The sequence below is a fragment of the Anolis carolinensis genome, chromosome 4, assembly GCF_035594765.1.
Source record: "Anolis carolinensis isolate JA03-04 chromosome 4, rAnoCar3.1.pri, whole genome shotgun sequence".
In the NCBI taxonomy this organism is placed as follows: domain Eukaryota; kingdom Metazoa; phylum Chordata; class Lepidosauria; order Squamata; family Dactyloidae; genus Anolis; species Anolis carolinensis.
The window spans coordinates 28,228,225-28,248,045 of NC_085844.1; the positions used below are offsets into that span (position 1 = coordinate 28,228,225).

Here is a 19,821-nt window from a genome sequence, read left to right on the forward strand (position 1 = left end):
AACGACATAACATGACAACTACTTTAAAAGCCTGAGCATCGATTTTTATGCACGGCAAAAGGTGACTAGTGCAGAGCTCAAGGGTCCATAGGTAAAATCAGAATGAATAAACACGGGGACTGGTTCCATTAAAGTGCTATATCATATGGAGTAAGGGACAGTGATAAAGTGCTGTACGGTTTTGTAAACATAGGCAGATAACAGTCTGATGACAAGTCTGATGGGCTTATTCATTCAAACGCGCTCTGAAACATCCATGTTTTCAATTCCTGGCGGAAGATGGGCAAGTGAGTGTACCATTGATATTTTATCTCAAAATTTGGCCAAAGTGCATAAAGATATATCTAATATGCAGGGCCGTAGCCAGAAAAAAATTTCGGGAGGGGTTTTGAAAATTTCGGGGGGGGGGGGGGGTTGAACCCCTAGCACATACCCCTCCTCGCTACAAACCTGTCAATATCTGCTTGAGATAGTGCCTGGAGGGACTCTTAATGTTTTGCATCTCATAGACTTAGCATGGGGATTTGGTTAACCAGTTAAAATTCATGAGTAAACGAGATTTTTTTTATAACTTGAAAAATTTCAGGGGGGGGGGTTAAACCCCTAACCCCCCCCCCCCTCGCTACAGGCCTGCTAATATGGGTCTAGGCATTATGTTTTTAATCTGTTTTAATTGTATTATATGCTTTTATCTGTTTATTTGCTCTATGTGTTTATTTGTATTTGTAATGTGGCATTGCATTTTGCCATATCTGTAAGCCAATCTGAGTCCCCTTTGGGGTAAGAAGAGCTGGGTAGAAATATAGTAAATAAATAATAGATAAATAATATTTGTTGGAAATGTGAGCAGCATATTGGCAAGTTTATTTGAATTATGTTGTATGTTGCCTTGAGCCATGAAGAGAGGTGGATAGCAAATACATTGTTGTTGCTGTTGCTGCTGTTGGTAGACTTGTGGGAAAGCTAAGAAATTTTGGAGACAAATATATAATTTGGTACTAAAAACTATGTTAATAATCAACTGAAACAAAAAATTCAGTTTTTCAACACAAAAATTTCAACACAAAAATTGCTTTTACTGGGATTGATGGATAATCCATTGGAGAAGATATACAGAAGGGTACTATCTCTGATCATGGGAGCAGGATTAGTATGGAGATGGAAAAACACCATAATTCCAACAAATGAGGACTGACTTTTGAAACTGACTGATACAGTTGAAATACACAAATTATCAACATTGGTTAGAGAAAAGCCATTGGAAACATTTCCGAAAGACTGGGAATCTTTTCTTTTGTTGGAAAAGGAAAATACTATGTAAGCCATAGGCTTTAATAATTAGTAGGCTTGATTAAACTGAAGAAATATATCAATAGTAATTATAGAGGCAGAATGTATTTTACATACTAAGATGTATAATTATTATTAGGAAAGTCAGAAGTCAAATGTAAGTTCCTTTTTTCCTGTTCTTTCTTGCTATTACTTTTTTTCTTTTTTTTTGTCTTTACCTTTAATTGGAAAGTACATAGTAAACCAAGTTGAAAATGCTTGCCACTGTATATACATCTGAATGTCAGTGCCCTCCAACATAGTTCAGCACAGGTCTGATGTCCTTTGATCAGGTCCATGCCACTCAACATGAAATGAATATAATAACTTCAAACAAAATAAATATATTGACTTTAACAGTAATCTTGCCTGAAAGTTTGGGGGTATCATGGTCTTCCCAGCAGGTATTTGCAGCACAATCTTTTCACCTTCAAACAGCCAAAGATCCCACTTGGAATGATTGATGAGCAGAGCCCATGGCAGGAGTTCTATCAGCAGCGTCTTCACACATGGCTTCCACACTGACAGTTTCACCCGCATTGGGCTGTCCCACTGAGTGAGCTGTTCACCGCTGTTCCGACCAAGGTATCAAAGGAGAGAGATAAAAGAAAATTATTAATTCATTGGTAAAGTTTGCCGTTTATCATCTCAGCCATTCTTAAAGCTTTAGTTACATTGCAGTGTCTCTTGATAACAGATATGATTTTGAAATATAAAGATAACCTGCCAGAGTAAATCTGTCCCTGATTTAGGTGGGTTTTTCTCTTTGATTCAAATAGACCTTTATTCAAGGATCAAAAAGCAAGTCATATTTTTAAATAATTAGATTAAAAGTGTCTCAGAACTTGCCATTTAGTCTCCTTCCCTGTTTTTTACTCCTATAAAAATGATAGAAAATATTCTTTCTTGTGATTTTTAAAAATCTCAATTACCTAGGTTGCTGTGTGAAAAAAAGCACAGGAACAGTGGAACAAGAATATATACAAATACACCATGGGAACGGAAAATACTTGAAAATTTTGTTTTCAAAGTTCAAAATTGTTGTTAAAATCTGTTTTTCATAAAAAATTTGAAATCTAGGCTCTAACACCATGGATATTTTTCCTACCAACTATTTTGCTATTAGATTGCTTTCTTTTAATATTTTATTTTATAATATTAAATGTTCTGATTCTAGTTTATACTTCATTTAACAAAGTCAAGTTTCCTTTTGGAAAATCTTATCCTTAGTCTCCATTTTTTTTCCTTTTCCTATTCCCACAGACTGAGTTGGGAAAGACTGGGATTTTATTTTATCTTACTTTATAGTTTTGTGTGCCTGCCTACAAGAACCACTGCAAATAGCAGTTGCCTCTAGGATATCTTGCTGTGCATGCATTAACAGCAAAACACACAAAAAAGCATATGAGCTTTACCAGCTACTCACAGCATGTTAAAAATAACATAGCTATAAGTTGGTCCATCAAAATGGGAACCATTACAAAGGTTTGGTAAACGAAAAAGTCATCTCATGAAGAACTTAGAAAGAAGTCTTCAGATGAAAGTTAAGAAGGCTTTGTGTTCTTATCCAAGGCTTGGTTGATCTGGATGTTCATTTCATATGTGCATAATGTTAGTTTTGAGTTAAATGCTTGACTGTGTTCAACTACCTTTCTTTTTTATGTGGTATAGGAGCCGATCCCTCTTCCCATGTTATTTCTACCTTGGTACCAAATTTTCTGTTAAAGTAGTAATGCCCAAGAAAATATCTACTTTGTTAACAAAGAACTGTTTCTACTGCTTTAGATTAGAATGGAAGAAGGGGGGGGGGGTAATTACTATTAGCCTCATATGACACACTGAATGGCCAGATTTCTTTTTATTTTGGGGGGCATGTTTTGGGTCCTACATAGAGCACATTTGGAGGCAATTTGGGTGTGTGTGTGTGTGTAAAACTTTGCATAATTTTGTTTTGACCCCTGCAGGCCACAAAGGGGTTCCAAATGTGGTAGAATCCCCCCCTAAACTTTACTTTAATTATTTATTTTATTTTTATCCCAACATTTCCCCAATATAGGAGCTTCACAAATACCCTGAAGGTCATTTCTGGGCATTTTAACCTCTGGGGAATCCTGGCGATCACATACAGAAAAATAAAATACATACCCTTTTAAAATAATTTAACAAAGAAAGCTATTTCAGACACATCTTTTTCACTAAGACTGACCCATTCAAAGAGAAATGCTTAACAAGACAAAGTACCTGACAAAATCCTTCTTTGTATATGGCCATACAGAATAGGGAAGATTGCCACATCCATAGAAATCAGCAAGTATTTCATTTGCGGTACCACCTGTATTAGATTTGGTGGTTATCTGCTTAATAAGGGTTGTTGAGATTGGAACAGCACATTCAGATGGATCATCTTCTTCTCTGTCACATGGATATAGAACAAAATAGGTGTGATATTAATAACATTGATTTATTAGAAAAAAGCTGTTTGTATGCTTCACAGTACTAGTGTCCCACCTAGTGTTCCCAAATGATGTTGGAATACAGTTCTGGACAACATCAACTATCATGCATGCATAGCGTTGTAGGCCCAACAGTATCTGGGAAACCAATTTAGGAAACTATTGCTGTGTGAAGAATGGCATTACTAGTCCAATACATGGACAATTCTGACAAGACTTTGCATTAGCTGAAGATATTCTATAATCTAACTGTTAATTGTGTTAGATTCTAACACAATTAGGAATGGACTTTCACTGCTGAAACTCCTTAATTCAGAAGAAATGGGACTGGTGTAATCTTCCATCTACATCTCCAAAATCTTTGGCTGGTGTGGAGAGAAACAGGGAAGGGGGAGAATCATCCACACATTTGTGCTACACAGGCAGCACTATGGTGAATTTAGGTCTATGTGTTTAATAGGAAAAATCTCAAAAGATATACCTGGCTTGGAAGGTCAGGTGATGAGTTAAATCTGGTTCTATATTTTGCAATGTTTTTTCTTGCCCCTTTCCTGGAATCATTTGCATTTCGCTCAGCCCCAGGCTCCTTTTCTCTAAATGTATGATGATGGGATCGGGAAGATGACTTCTCATGATAAAAAGAGGGCTGAAAACAATCTACAAATACAAAAGAGCAGAACAACTTTAGCATTAAGCTTGGATCTCGCCATCCAGCTGCAGCATTATAGCTATAACAAACTGTCAATAAATCTCTATTCAGGGTCAATCTGACCGTAGTTATGGAACATATGATGTAAGATCAATTTGGACAGTGAGGAATGTACTCACAATTCGTTGCTCCACTTGAGAATTGCCCTCTAAAGTCAAAACCATGCACCAAACATAAATTATGGAGTTGTTTGACGATGGCACCTGCAGACAAAAAGCAAGATAGGCACTCACCGAGGTTATTGCAGCCTTACAGAGCTAAATATTTTATATCACCACCAACAACAAAAGAAACAGTGCCAGTTAAGTGGGGAAACAGTTCTCAGAGAAAAATTGTCTCTGCTTTTTACGCATTATTTTTAGACACAATTATATAGGCCACTGGGATTAGGACCCAAAATCAGATGTGAAACCATCTACACAATTAACAATTGAATGACTGTTTGCTTTTTTAAGGAAAAGTAAGTAAATATGTATTGGCACCATGACAGAGTTTTTTTTAATTGATAGCTGCAATTCTGTATTCTCAATCTTGTTCTGAATCAGGGCCTTCAACCCGCCCATTTGCACTGGGAGGAAAACTCCCAAGAAAAATAACATCTTAATTGCAAATTACCTCACAATGCAAAAAGCAGGTGCTGGGCTGCCACAGAACACAGATAGGAGGGAAATGTTGCTCACCTATAACTGTGGTTCTTCAAGTAGTCATCAATGCTCTCATGCAAATGGATTCTAGCAGCTGCACAGAGATCTACTTGAAATAGCCCAGGGATAAGGAGTTTGGTGGGAATGTCACCTCACCCATTGGCTGTGCATATTCAAGTCCACCAAGCTAGTCCCCTCAGTTTTTTAATTAATCAGAGAATAAATAGGGAAAATAATCAGAGGGAAGATTGTGCAAGGCATATATAACCCTCAGAGAATCCCAGATACAGCTCTAAAATATCTGGATGGGTCCTTCTTCATCCCACAACCTTCTCATGCTTGTTTGGTGAGATATAACAACAATAACAACACAACAGCAGCAGTACGAAAGGATGTAAGGGGATAAGGTGATGTTGGGGCGGAAGAGTCAGAATAATAATCATCATCAGAGGAATCATGTTCCTGTGATACAGATGTAGATGAAGGAACTATAGTTGTGACTGTTACTGTAGTTGGATGGCTAGTGGGAGGAGGTATTGCAGTGGCAGTAGATGCAGATGGACAAGGAATGCCTCCTAGAATGGAAGACTAGGTAAAGGTAAAGGTTTCCCCTGACTTTAAGTCCAGTCATGTCTGACTCTGGGGGTTGGTGCTCATCTCCATTTCTAAGCCGAAGAGCCGGTGTTGTCCATAGACATCTCCAGGTCATGTGGCCGGCATGACTGCATGAAGCGCCGTTACCTTTCCACTGGAGCAGTACCTATTGATCTACTCACATTGGCATGTTTTCGAACTGCTAGGTTGGCAGAAGCTGGAGCTAACAGCGGCCGCTCAAGCCGGTCCCGGGAATTCAACCTGGGACCTATTGGTCTGCAAGTTCAGCAGCTCAGTGCTTTAACACACTTCGCCACCTGGGCTCCACTAGCAGATTGTAAAAGTCACAAGATAAACAGCTGGGAACAGTAGAATTGAAACAGAAGAAGAGATCTAAACAGAATTGCTGTGGTCAGAAGTGTTGGTGACAAATATCTTTGTGGGCAAAATGAGCATGATGGTAACCAATGTAGAGAATAGCAAATTGGCAAGAAAGGAATGCCTAATCAGTAGAAATTATTTTAAGGGATGATAGGAACTAAAAATCAACAACATCAGGAGAGCCATACATTCCTCACCTCTGTTATAGAACAGGCAATGTGATAATCTATCTAATTCTAAAATAAAACATCGCTGCACTATATTGGTAGTGAGTTTGAGAGTGGATACTGCTTAGTCAGCCATTATCCTCATGTAGGGTAGAGGCTTTGGCTAGGAAAAGGTATTATTTTTTAAACAACAAAAACTACAGATTTACAAAATATTTGTTGCATACCTGGATGACGGTGCTATATTCAGTGTGTTTAGACTCAAGTGACACATCTCTTGACCAGTCTTCATTTCCTTTAGCCTTCACACTCAATTCTGTTAGTTCATTGTTTTCTAGGACATAGGACGGGAGCTTCTGTTTAGGTGCAAGACAGTCAAAATGCTCCTTCACAACTGCCTGTCCATCTTGTCCAATATAATGCTGTACAACTTTTATCTCAATGCTTTCGGACAAATAACTGCACACAATTTGTCTTCCACAAATGATAATCTAGGTTTGAAAGAAGACAGACACAGATATATATTATACAGAAATCAAAGCCAAGTATGAAATCCCCAGTGTACAAATTGCCATGTATATTTGTGGGCATTTGTGCAGATAACACTCCAGGCAATACAATGATCTCTGACAGATAAATTATCCTTTACCACATGAAAAAGAAGCCTTGTGATCCATGTTCTTTCTTTGCTCTTCCCTGTGTGTGCCAGACCTTGAGGAAAATGCTGTGGTTTGTTAAACTGCTCTTCCCTGCACTTAGAAACTTAGTTTAATGGTGCTTTAGATGGCACTACAAAATCAGCATATTTGAAATTGGCAATTAAGCCATGCTCCTTCAAATCACCTGTCAATTTATGGTAGCTCCATTAATTTCATAGCGTTTTCTTATGCAAGGATTGTTCAATTACCACTGCCTTCCTCTGAATATAGCCAACAGCCTCTGGTATCCCTTGGTAGTGTCCCATTCAAATATGAACTATATCTGGCCCTTGTTGGCTTCCAAGATCAGATGTGACTGACCCATAAATGCAATCATACATAAAGAGAAAACTTCAATTCCAGAAACTACAAATTATATCTCGCTTTCATTTGTTTCATTTCGATAAACACCCCATTTCACTTGTGTGAGTCATCATGCAAATGGCTTTGTAATTTACTGCAGCTTCATTATGCTTAGGCCTCTTTGCACTGGTTAAACAATCATTAGCAATGGCAACTCTCATACTTTTTACACTCTTATTTTGTCCACTAGGCTTGAAATACAACTTTAATTAACTTACAAAACTTTGCAGGATTGTTCCACTATAAATCAGCACTGATTTCAAAATATTTTATCTGGTTTGTTCAGGTAACATGAACTGTCTCAAAACTATATCTGTTCATAAGGTATTAACATATGTATTTTCATTACTGGGCACAATTATTGTTAGTGGCATCTGCAAGCAACTTATTTTTGAAGGGAAAGGAATCACTGTGTAAAAACTATCATGTACTGCACACTTACTTGTTTCTGTACTCCATTGAGTGGCTGGACCTTGATGATAAGTGACGCTGTCCTTCCCTTGTACTGAATAGTTCTGATAAATGTCCCTGCATTATCTATACTAAATGGCTCAGACCACCGCCAGTTTCCCCAACCTTCAATACAGATATGTAGCAGCTGAAAATAATAAACAAAAACAAAAGCAAGCAATTAGAACTAATAGTATACAATAATTAGCTATGCTTATAGAAAAACAAAACAAACCTATATTGTTTAGAAAAATTCTAAAATTACTATATAAACAGATTTAGCACTTGTACTGGAAAAATACGCAAGATCAATTACCCAAGAAAGCTTATTTGCTGGAATGTCAAAGGTCTAGGTAATCCTTTATTTTATACTTAATAAAGGAAATAACCTTCAGTCCTGAAAAGAAAAATCCTACAGATTACTCTGCTATGTGTAACAGGGGTTAATCTGTACAGGTGAGAATGATCCAGGCTTACGATACAGTTATTTGTACTGATGGACATACCTACCTATCCTACAAAAGAATGTTATAGTTCTTATATCCTTTGTATGATCAAAACAAAACAAAGCCCGAAGGTTTAGAGAATGAGATAGCAGAGCCCTCCCCACACACAGCAAGGACAATGAATCAAGGCTAATGGACTAAACACTGAAATTATGCTTTTTCCAGTGAAGTCTGACATTGACCTTTAAGAAGGAGCCACAATAACAAACTGCTAAGATGCTCCAACCCAGTAGCCTCCTGGCAGTTTTTGTTCTCCTCTGCACAAAATTGCATGTAAAACAAACATGTCCAAAACAGTGGGTGGCTTTTGAATTACAAGAGTTAGGCCTTGACTCCTAACACAAATATACAGGATAATAAGTACCCTGAAGGGAAAATGTACTCTGTGACATAAAAGCCTGAGATAGCTTTGATATTTAAATCTTAGTCATAGAATAAAGACAAAACTGCCACAACTGAAACCAAGTTGCTTACAGCTGAAGTTGAGCTGGGGTACCACATACTCTAAAACATAAGAGGTAAAAGCCTTTGAACCTAGAAAAAAGCACTATAGTAGGAAAAACAAAATGGAGGTCTGGTTGACCCCAGTTAACAACATAACTGCAAAATGAAATACTCTGGACTAAGATGTAATTAGCCACAGCACCGCACCCCCCCCCCCAATCTTGTATAAACAGCAAGTTCATTAACTGAGTATCGCCAAGGAATATACTGTCAGTTTTCATCTAGCAGTCATCAGATTACAAAACCTGACTTAATAATTTTCTGACTTTACACCACAATGATTTATATGCATTTGAAATTAAGACTATGCAAGAAAGGATTATGAAAAGGTTAGAAAAATAGTCATCTCTGGGAGGAAATCTCTCTCATCCTTCCCACTGTATGAAACTATTTTTGGTCCCTTCTGTAAATGCTTTCATAGTTGGCATTTTAATTGTACCGACACATATGCACTGGGTTTTATGCATGAAAGGTTGGAGGGTTGCATCTTATACCACACCTAAAGGAAGAAGGCTATTTTAGAGCATCATACACCGCTCTGATCTTTAAAAGGCAAAAAGATAGGAAGGTAAGAAAGAAAAGGCAAGGAGCTACTACTGCTGCTACTGCTACCTGCCAGGTTCAATAGCCACCCTGTATATTATCTGGCACCCAATAATGGTTGTATGTGCTTGGCTTCTCAGGTCTCTCCTCCACCTTTAAATTCTGTGTGGTTCACATTTCTTCATCTCTTGGAGAGCAAAATGGTTTCTGTTTGGTTACAATGAAGAAATGATGGGTTTAATAGCAAAGACCAACTGAGGCTGCCTCACATCCTCACAAACGTGACTCTTACTTTCCCACATATTCTCCCTAGACTTTTATGGAGCCCTGGAATAATTTTTGCAACTGCTGAACTGAGTGGAACCACATATGAGCCAGCAAGTGGTTGAATTCAGAAAAAGTATTTGAACTAATGAAATGAAAATTTAACCAAATATAATGAACGATTTAGAAGCAGGACATTTATAGGGGGGAAAGAATAAAACAGTAGGAATAAATTGAGGAATTCCAGGGTATTCCACCCCCACCCCCAAATCCTTCATACACATTAAGATTTTCAGAGGGTTTGTAAAATATGATATATTAAAACACAACTTCTTTTTTTCTACTGTTGTAAAGTAAGTATTAAATAAAAGATTGATTTGTGAATGCCATGATTCAATTCTTTATATAAATTTACATCTGAAGCAAATATGTTTTGAGGTTTTAGCTTTATACCACTGTAGCAAAACCAAAGGAATTTTAAGACTTCTTTCATTTATTTTTATAATGTATTAAAATGGGCAATTACAACACCTCTTCTCAACTTTAATCAGCAAAAGAAAAATTAAGACTTTAAATGATATGAATGTTAATGAAACCCAATCCTTTGAAAACTATTTATTTTCATTTTAACTGGCCTGCTTTGCCATAGTAAAAAAACATTTTTGTAAAGGTTAAATAAAGTATTTTATGGCAACCTCTGCTGCTTAGTGCCTGTGTAACAAGAAACATGAGCTCACCAAAGTTCTGTGAGTGGGTTTTCCCCCTAGTAAGGGAATGTGGTATCTGAGACCTTGTCCTAACTCATTTTATTCCCAAGTGTGAGTCAAGCAAGTCAAACATGAACTAATGCCTAGAAGAAAGTCCCTGACTCCAAAAGTATGGATTATTTCATATTTCACATTTATCTTACAATCTGCTCTCAGAGTTCTTAAAATTCACTCACTTGGCAAGATGAGAATTATCAGGAGAAATGAAATAGCTGCAAAACTATGAAGTCATCCGCCATTCCATTAATCTGACACTCGCACGGCTTGTCCATGCTTGGGCACTATTCTGACCTTTGGATAATGAGTTCCTCAAAACCCATTCCAGCACTGGAGCAATTTAGAAGGTGTCACAATACGATACACAAAACATGCTGAAATTCCAATGAGGTTGCATTAATTTCTTTTGTGTATAAATATACTCTACATGAAACATTAAGACATGTTGTTAAACAGAAGAACTTTGCTTAGCCAAGTGTCAAACTGTTCACTATCCTTTCTATATAATACAACATCACAACTGCTTATTTGGGTTTCAACTGTACAACCAAGTGAAGTGGTTTTACAACATTTCGTGAATGCTTAGTCTTCTGTGTGAAAAGTCCATTATTTTCTGGCAACCTGACAAGCAACCCAAAAGTTTTATTTCCATTTCAAAACTCTATTGTCATGTGAGCAGCAATAAAATACCAATAGAACAAAAATAAAATGTCAGTGTGACATAGTTGTCTGGATGGCTGGACTAGGTGTCTGGAGGCCAGAGTTCAAACCCCTGCTTGGCCATAGAAACCAACTGGCTGACTTCCTGTCAGATCACAATTTTTAAGCCTTCGAAGAAGCAGAGGCAATCCACCTTCTGAACAAATCATGTGCCAGAAAACCCAAGAGAAGACTGCTGTGAATCAAAACAATTTGAAGGCACACGACAAAGACAATAACAACAATGTATATGAGTATTGCCAGGCTTGTGTTGTGATGGGCGGAGGTCAATGGGATTCAACAGCTATTTGTTTACTAGCTCATTATTTCATATTTAGATAAATCCAGTAAGGAGGTGAAGAAACAAATTGACAAGGCAAGACTTAGGAACCATTTAGTACAACCGATTAAAACCACAAAATGGCACAATACCCTTAGCAGTCACCTATAGTTCCCAGTTGAGACTACTCAGATGCCTCTTCCATGACCTATAATCAATTCTGGAGAACAACACACCCTCTCAAAAGCTATGGGAGATAGGCCTTTTTGGTGTACAATCAGCCACCAAATCTTACTCATTTATGGTAATACAGGGACAATACTCTGTCATAAATCCAAATGCCAATTATGTTCCCGCCTGTACACTAGGATCAATATTGCAGGAGCCAATAACATCACTTACAACATTAGAGGTAAATTTACTTGTTCTTCTCCAATGTGATATATGCCATTCCAGGCCAGCAATGCACTTCTACACTCTCACTGGACAAACAGGACAGTCTTTACACAAGAGGTTTAATGGACACAAATCAGACATTAAAATGGCAGTATTCAAAACTGAGTGGAAGAATATATTAACATTTTGAACATGCAATGAGGAATGTACAAGTTGTAGGTAAAGGTAAAGGGTTTCCCCTGACATTAAGTCTAGTCGTGTCTGACTCTTGGGGGTGGTGCTCATCTCCATTTCTAAGCCGAAGAGCCAGTGTTGTCCAAAGACACCTCCAAGGTCATGTTGCCAGCACGACTACATGGAGCACCGTTACCTTCTCGCTAAATTGGCAGAAGCTGGGGCTAATAGTGGGAGCTCACCCCGCTACCAGGATTCGAACACCCGACCTTTTGGTCAGCAAGCTCAGCATCTTAGCGGTTTAACCCGCTGTGCCACCGCGGGCTGTGTTGTACAAATTGTAGTCCTTGAAAATTACAAAAGAAGACTAGAAAGGGAAGCTATTGGACTGAATTACAGTGGGCCTTTGGCATCTATGGGGGCTTGGTTCCAGAACCCTACACAGATGCCAAAAACAGCATGGTTAAGTCCCCATTAAAAATGGTTTAGGAGGCAGGCTGCTGCTGCACTACACCATTTTTAAGTGAATACATTTGCAATCTCAAGACTCACAACCAAATGGATTCAATCTATGAAGCTTGCAGAGAGACTATGAACATGTTCACTTAAAACTGGAATAGGGCAGCAGGTGAATGCAGAGGTTGCCGCTGATTCTGCAAAAGCCATCTATTGCATACATTGTTTGGGGACTGGGCACCTAAGCAATCATCAAACAGGGCGCTCCCTGGGGCTGGAAGCTCACCAAACAAAGTCAGACTTAGCTGACAGAGAAGCCAGTGTACCAGCAGCATTTGAATGAGTGGTCACCACCGTTCTGAGAACACTCATCTTCACCCCATTCCTGACCTGGCTTTGCCTGGATCTAAAGTGGGAGGAGGGCCCAAAAGATCCATTCACCCACTGCTAGTAGCAGCAACAGCAGGAGCACAGAGTTTATGCAAATTGGTGAATTAGTCTTAGATACTCAGGATCATATGGACAATCTCAGAACACTTTGTGGCAGTGGCTATGGAAGATATGTCTTGTTGCCATTCAGTTGGAGAAGAGCGCAGCACTGCCACTGTATCATTCTTGGCCATCCGGCTCATGCTCAATGCTCTCTCTCTAGGGAAGTGGTAGTGAGGCATTTCTTTCATTGCCACCACCACAAAACATGTGTACATTATGTACATTTGAATATGCCAAGGATTGAATCCACTTAGCAGAGCTAAGGACAAAAACAGTGGCTTTATGGCATGCTACATGTATTAATATACTAGTCCTTGTTATTGTACAGATAACAAATTTTGAACTCTGGGAAACTGACTTTGGATATGCAGATTTATTGCTTTCACACATCAACACTAACTGACCTCTGTAAAGACTTTTATCACCAGTAGCCCTTTGAAAATTTAGGAGAAGAGTCATGATTTGCACCATTCTGTGTCCTAGAACATTCTATCCCACTCCCATAACTGTATAAATATGCTTCATGCCTAAGGCCTTCATACTGTATCACTTTGTAGTACATCCAGAAAGTGGGTTTATTGCCATGAAAGCTCATGCAAAAACAAAACCCAGTTAATGTGTTGTCGAAGGCTTTCATGGCCAGGATCACAGGGTTGTTGTATGTCTTTCGGGCTGTGTGGCCATGTTCCAGAAGTATTCTCTCCTGACGTTTCGCCCACATCTATGGCAGGCATCCTCAGAGGTTGTGAGGTATGGAGAAAACTAAGTTAGTTCCTTTCTTTATTCTTCATTACCTAAATCGAAAATTTCTAGTTTCAGAAAGCCAAGCCCTGCTTCCCTGCAAGTGAAAGAGGCTGCTCACAGTTGCTGACTTGCTTTTTCCTCTTCCAAATTTCTCCCACTCTTTGCTTCATACTTGCTCAGTTATTCCTGCCTGCTAGCACAGTGTTCATTCCTCATACATCACTAGATAATGAATTCATCTGAGTGACCACTGAGACCAATTCTGTCTGTTTTCTAATAACAGATAGTTGGGTTGCTCAGCAGCACCCGATTCCTATTTTCTTGAATTCAAACTTCATTTGCTCTCAGATCAGTTTTTTTGGGGGCGGAGGGTGCAATCCACAGCTCTAGCACATGTCAAATGAGTTCATTTTCTTTCTGTTAGATCACATTTGACATAATCCTACATAGAATCTGGGAATATTGGTGCATAGATAATTCTAACTTTGGTATTTTATTATGCACTTGTAGGCTAAGGGATCTTACCTAGTTCCTTCGTAATAGCCCTTCCTAGTTTTAGTCTTAATTTCCCCCTAATTCCCCCTAATTTCTTGACTAACTTGTTTGTTTTGACTGATGACTGAGCCAAGGTTTAGAAAATCTTTAACTTTCTGGTAAGATTTGTAAGTATGGCCACCAAAATGAAAATCGTAAGAAAAACAGAGGCTTGTGAAATGTATTGTGGGAGAAATCTTCAAATGATTTTGAGAAGGTTCAAATGTTTTGTTTACGTACATGAATACAAAATCTACCTGACCTGAGGCATACTATACATTCCATTTCTTATTTTACAGTTTCTAGTTTCTTTTGCTACTGTATTTGTCACATTCCATGTTCCTATATCTGTTGTGCAGATGTGTACTTTTCTGAGCAGCTCAACATCTTTTGGCTTCATATATAGCTATAATGTTATTCCTATTTGCCGTCCATTCTGTCTCAATAGCTAGTGGAGTGGCTGACCTGGGTATCTCATCTTTCAATACTATGTCATATTTTACTTTGCATTGTCTTGTCATAAGGATTTCATGGCTATGATGGACTACAAAATATCTATTTAATTGAGAATCTTATAGTAAGCAGATTGACCTTTCTAGCATGCCCACTAAACCCTCTTTCACATCCCCTTTTGGAACCTGAAAAAGAATTCCAGTAACTCTGAAATCTTGTACAGTACTATAGGCATTTTAGAAATTGTTTAAATGTGATGTGGTTTATTTGTGTCTTTGTTTGTAAAGGACAATCGCACATACGTTTTGATACCTATGAATTCCCCCCAAAATGTGGTTAGAATCTGTGGAAGAATATCAGTGTTTTTATAGATGGAAGAAGCTTCACATGACATTTTCCCCTGAAGCCTTATTTTGTGATTTACCCTTCAAATTTCTCCAGGACTTTGTGCCGGCAGTGGATCAACATCCCAAAACCTGAAGACTGACCTCCTCCTCTTAAATTGCTATGCTCTGGTTCAAAAGCCTAATGTTCTCTTTTCAAAAACTCGAAAGCGTGTGGGCATATGGTTCCAAACTTGAATGAAATCTAAACACTTCTGTGTTTCCTCATTCTTATTGTTTATCTCTTGTGTCTCTCACAGCTAAAGCATGTGACCCCAGCTGAAATCTGGGAGGCTAAAGATAGCTGAATGCATGAATAAAAACCAGAATCAATTATTAAACCACCACCAGGTTTTAACAATCGTTGCACTTATAAGGCTTTTTCTGACATACCTGCGGGGACTTGTGAGAACGCCAGCTGTACTGGTGACTGTGGAGGCTAGCCAGCAAAACATTTTCATCCGTATCCACCTGGCCAAACCGCAGTGTCTCCTGTGTGTCATTACAGATTACAAAATGGCTGAAGACCAACTCTTCTGCCTCGGGGCACTGGTTCTGAAAGGAAAGGAATATGAAAGCCAAACAAGCGTCAGATTAATTGCAAGATGTTTGGCAGCTGTCTGCCCAGTGGCGAAAGTTTTTGCACCAAAAAACTCCCATCACAAGGTTTTCTAGAACACTTTCTTTCCGTATCATAAATGGCAAAGCAATTTATGGGTCCCCAAAATGTATTTTAATTTATATTCCTTGAACTGTAAACCACAAATGACCAAAAAAGACAATGGAAGCTCAATTTTTAAAAGATTGTTTGAATTGAATATGTGTGGTCAATAAAGTACCATTTGTGCTATAGACAAGTGCACTGAGTTAATGTTTTAAGATTAAGTGTGAAGTCTGAAAAATAATTTTTACTTCTGAGAACTTAAAAGTATTACCACAGCAGTACTGAAATTTGCATATAGCCACTGACATTTGATTACACACACAAACTCTAATACACTCCCCTAATTTGAAGCAGATATGTGAAATATTAAATTGTCAAGCTCATGTTTCACTTTTTTTAAATGTTGACTTTTTTTAAAAAAAAATGTTCCTTGACCTGGGATAAGATTTACTGTTCACAGAGAGATTCTGAAATGCTGTTTTGCTCTGATGTAAGCAAATAAAATACAGTCATGTCCTTTTGTGCCAGGATATGTGCAAACAACATGTTAAACTATTCAGTTGATTTTATGTAGTGAAAGGATTAAACAATTGTGTTTGCCATTCCCATGATGTAAACAGAGCGTTTGGAACATGACAAAACAGTAACTTTTCTGGAACTTATGTAAGGAGCTGATCAATATTTTCTTCTACTTCATGGCAACCACCAACATCACACACTTTTGGACACTATTTTTTAGAAAACAAGCTTTTTTATTTATCTTCTGGCAGCAACAATCACAATATTGCCCTTAGACAGCTTAGGATAAACAAGAAGATTCAGCAGACTGGAACAGGCAGATTAGCTACTTGGTAAAATTGGGTAACATAAGATCTGAAAACAACAATGGAGCCCCCTAAACTTGAAAACCAATCTTGGAAGACTACTGAAACACAAGTTTCACTCTACATAAGTGAATTACTCAAGTCCCAAATGCTTCAGGAGCTTCAACCTTATATAAGAATGCATATATAGCAAGAAATGTGGAAGTGAAAGAAACAGTACTTTTGCATATCCATAAGGTTTTTTTTTTAATACATCATGGACGTCTGATGTTTAAGCCCCCAACAACTGAAACGGCATAAATTTAGAAACTTTACTAAAAATAAAACAAAAAAGCTCAGTTAAGCAACTCAATAGTATGAGGATGGTACATGAATGCATATCAAAGGAGGAAACCAGTCCCTTTTCTTAGTAGAGCGGCAAAAGGCGAGAGCTCAGGTTGTCCTGGAAGCACCTAAAAGGCACAACCATCCCCTCTACTCTTCTGCTGTCGTGTCTCTTCTGGCCTTTTTGAATGCTGGGGCAGGCAAACGGCAGTAATAATGGGCAGCTGGCCCAGAAACAACATTGTGCTGTATAAAAATCCATAATTTGGGTCCCAAAACTTAATTTATACACGAGGTTGACTTATATATGAGTACAATAGAGTACCACTTATCCAAGCTTCACTTATCCAAAGTTCTGTATTATCCAAGGCAGTCTGCCTTTTAGTAGTTATTGTTTTTGTAGTAAATGCTGCAATGATTTGGTGCTAAATTCGTAAATACAGTAATTACTACATAACATTACTGTGTATTTGAACTGCTTTTTCTGTCAATTTCTTGTAAAACATGATGTTTTGGTGCTTAATTTGTAAAATCATAATGTAATTTTATGTTTAATAGGCTTTTTTCTTAATCCCTCCTTATTATCCAAGACTTTCGCTTATACAAGGTTCTGCCAGCCCGTTTATCTTGGATAAGTGAGACTCTACTGTATATACAATATATGAGTATTCACTCACCAAGCTCCCATTGATTCAATAGGTCTACTCATAGAGGAAGTAATGTATTAATTTATAACAGAATATATTACGCTGCTCAATTTATTTTTAAACTTCAATAGAAAGTAGTGAGAAGATGTCAATGACAACTCTTCATTAATTTGTATTTGGTTTTAATATACACTGAGTGATCAGACTGAAGAAAAGATCATCCGGTATCTTTCCACCAGTAGCAACAGGTTTAGTCAAGAGTCTACAAATCACTCATGAGTCTGTATAAATTATTATATTATTTAATATGGTAATACATGAAATAATAACAATGCGGTTTTCTGGCATTGTATATTTCTGCCGCTTCTGTGACTGTTCATTTGTATTTTGATTCTGTAGCCCACTTGTCAATGGATGTCCAGAATCGGCAGCATCCAACGCGGTCCTTTTTATCCTGGGCGACAACCGAGCCAGTATAGACTTCGTTTTGGTTTGATTCTCCGTAATGCTAATGGGTTAGGTGATCTTAGTTCCACTCCTCAGCTGAGACCTCTCTGGCTTGGTTGGACCTGCCGGTAGTTACACTACCGCCAGCACAGCTCTCAGCATCCTTAGAACCGTTAACCCCCCCCCCCCCACGACAAGGTGGCACCTATGGGGGGGGCATTTGGAAACAATAGACATTGACAAAATTATGATCTGCCAACTGCAAAAGGCCACCCTACTGGGATCTGCGCGCATCATCCGAAAATACATCACACAGTCCTAAACGCTTGGGAAGTGTTCAACTTGTGATTTTGTGATATGAAATCCAGCATATCTATCATGTTTGCTGTGTCATACAATGTCGTTGTGTCAATAATAATAACAACAATAATAATTTGAAGCCTGGAGGACGATAACTGGCAACATTGCCATACGTGCATCAACATGTTACTTACCCTACCACTTATGCAAGATGTTTCTATCCCGTTACTCTAGTTCACAACTATAATCCATCCAATAAAATAACATATCACATTATTTCACCCTCACTCATGAAATTCTCTTAATTTTTTTTCCTTTTACGTATTTTGCTTCTCTCTGACCATTTCCCCTCTCTTTGGTTGTTTGTCAGTTTTGTTATTATCTTCACTCTTAGAGCTAGACTTACTTTCCAGTGTCTTTTCTTACACAGCATCTTCTCCCACGATCAACAGGCTGGGTCATCCCTTTTTGTTTACAGTTATTTCAAGGTTCTGTCAGCAAATTGCCAAGGAACTCAAATAAGCATATAAAAACAAGGATGGAGGCCAGCTTTCTCTAGCTAGCCAACTCTTTCTTGGCCACCAGTTTTTCAGAGAGCTGACTTTGGTAGCTGACGCTGTCAGCACTTCACTTTGACAAACATGACAGGCCAAATGCTAGCTTCTGAGGTATATAAAGTATGTGATCCATTAATTTTCAGAGTTATGCAAAATTATCCTTGGATACATATATTAACATCTGTAAGATGCCTGAACATCCCCAAGCAGAGCTTGGTATCTATGGTGACCAAATGTGTATACTCCATTTTCCATTATGTACTTTAAAAAAACTACCCAAATCCTGCATTCCTGTGCTTTCTCAGCATTCCCCTTTGGCTTCATTACTTTCTTTTCCAGAAAAAAAATAATCAAAAGGAATGGAGAAAATGGCAGTATTCTCATGAAAACGTATTTTGTATCCTTCCCAAACAGTGTTTTCTTTTCTCCTCAATTTGTTTGTAGTACATCTCTATACCCACTCTAGTCACTATGTGATGTTCAGGAACAGTACTGATGATAGGGCTGGGTAGAGCTGCATGTAAGACATTCTCATGTTGAACTTCCAGATTCATAGGATCTTTGTTATAATATCATCTAAAACATTTAATGTGGTACTGTTCTCATCAACGTGTTCCACACAGAAAACATCAACAAAAGGATGAAAGATTCACATTTTATAAGTAGCATCTGTATGTGCAGTAGTATCTGAGGAAAGCAAGGCTGACATTCCTGGCATCACTTGAGATCACAGAGTTTGTTTTGGCATTCTCTAATGGTGGATCAGTGACTTTATACTGTCAGGCTGCCATACCCATATGCTCAAAGAAGTACCCACAAACATGGATTTTCTTGTTCCAGATTTAGAAAATGTTCTTCTTAAAAGGAAGAGTTAACATCTAAGGATCTTTGTATGTCAAAGTAAAACATAAGAATATCTAAACCATTTTCTCCGTATTGGATTTTCTTGTTAATTTTGTAGACAGAATGACTGGAAGCTTAGCTGTGCAAGATGTTTAAAATTTATCTTAGTGGAAAATGTCAATTTGAAGTTTTATTGACAAGTTATTTATGTATACATGGTATTCCTACAGTAAAT

The 19,821-nt window shown here is 38.0% G+C and overlaps 1 protein-coding gene across 3 annotated transcripts in view; it reads right to left on the reverse strand.

Annotated features, from left to right (window-relative positions):
• vps13b (vacuolar protein sorting 13 homolog B) overlaps positions 1 to 19,821 on the reverse strand; it is a 389,126-nt gene that overhangs the window by 37,451 nt on the left and 331,854 nt on the right. For all 3 annotated transcript variants that reach the window (XM_003226609.4, XM_008119485.3, XM_062980141.1), the window contains exons 43-49: positions 15,374 to 15,535; positions 7,781 to 7,936; positions 6,505 to 6,768; positions 4,611 to 4,694; positions 4,264 to 4,439; positions 3,571 to 3,741; positions 1,699 to 1,900 (exon numbers count right to left, since the gene is read on the reverse strand). In XM_003226609.4, coding sequence (XP_003226657.2) covers positions 1,699 to 1,900; positions 3,571 to 3,741; positions 4,264 to 4,439; positions 4,611 to 4,694; positions 6,505 to 6,768; positions 7,781 to 7,936; positions 15,374 to 15,535 — 1,215 coding nt within the window. The remainder of the gene's footprint in view (positions 1 to 1,698; positions 1,901 to 3,570; positions 3,742 to 4,263; positions 4,440 to 4,610; positions 4,695 to 6,504; positions 6,769 to 7,780; positions 7,937 to 15,373; positions 15,536 to 19,821) is intronic.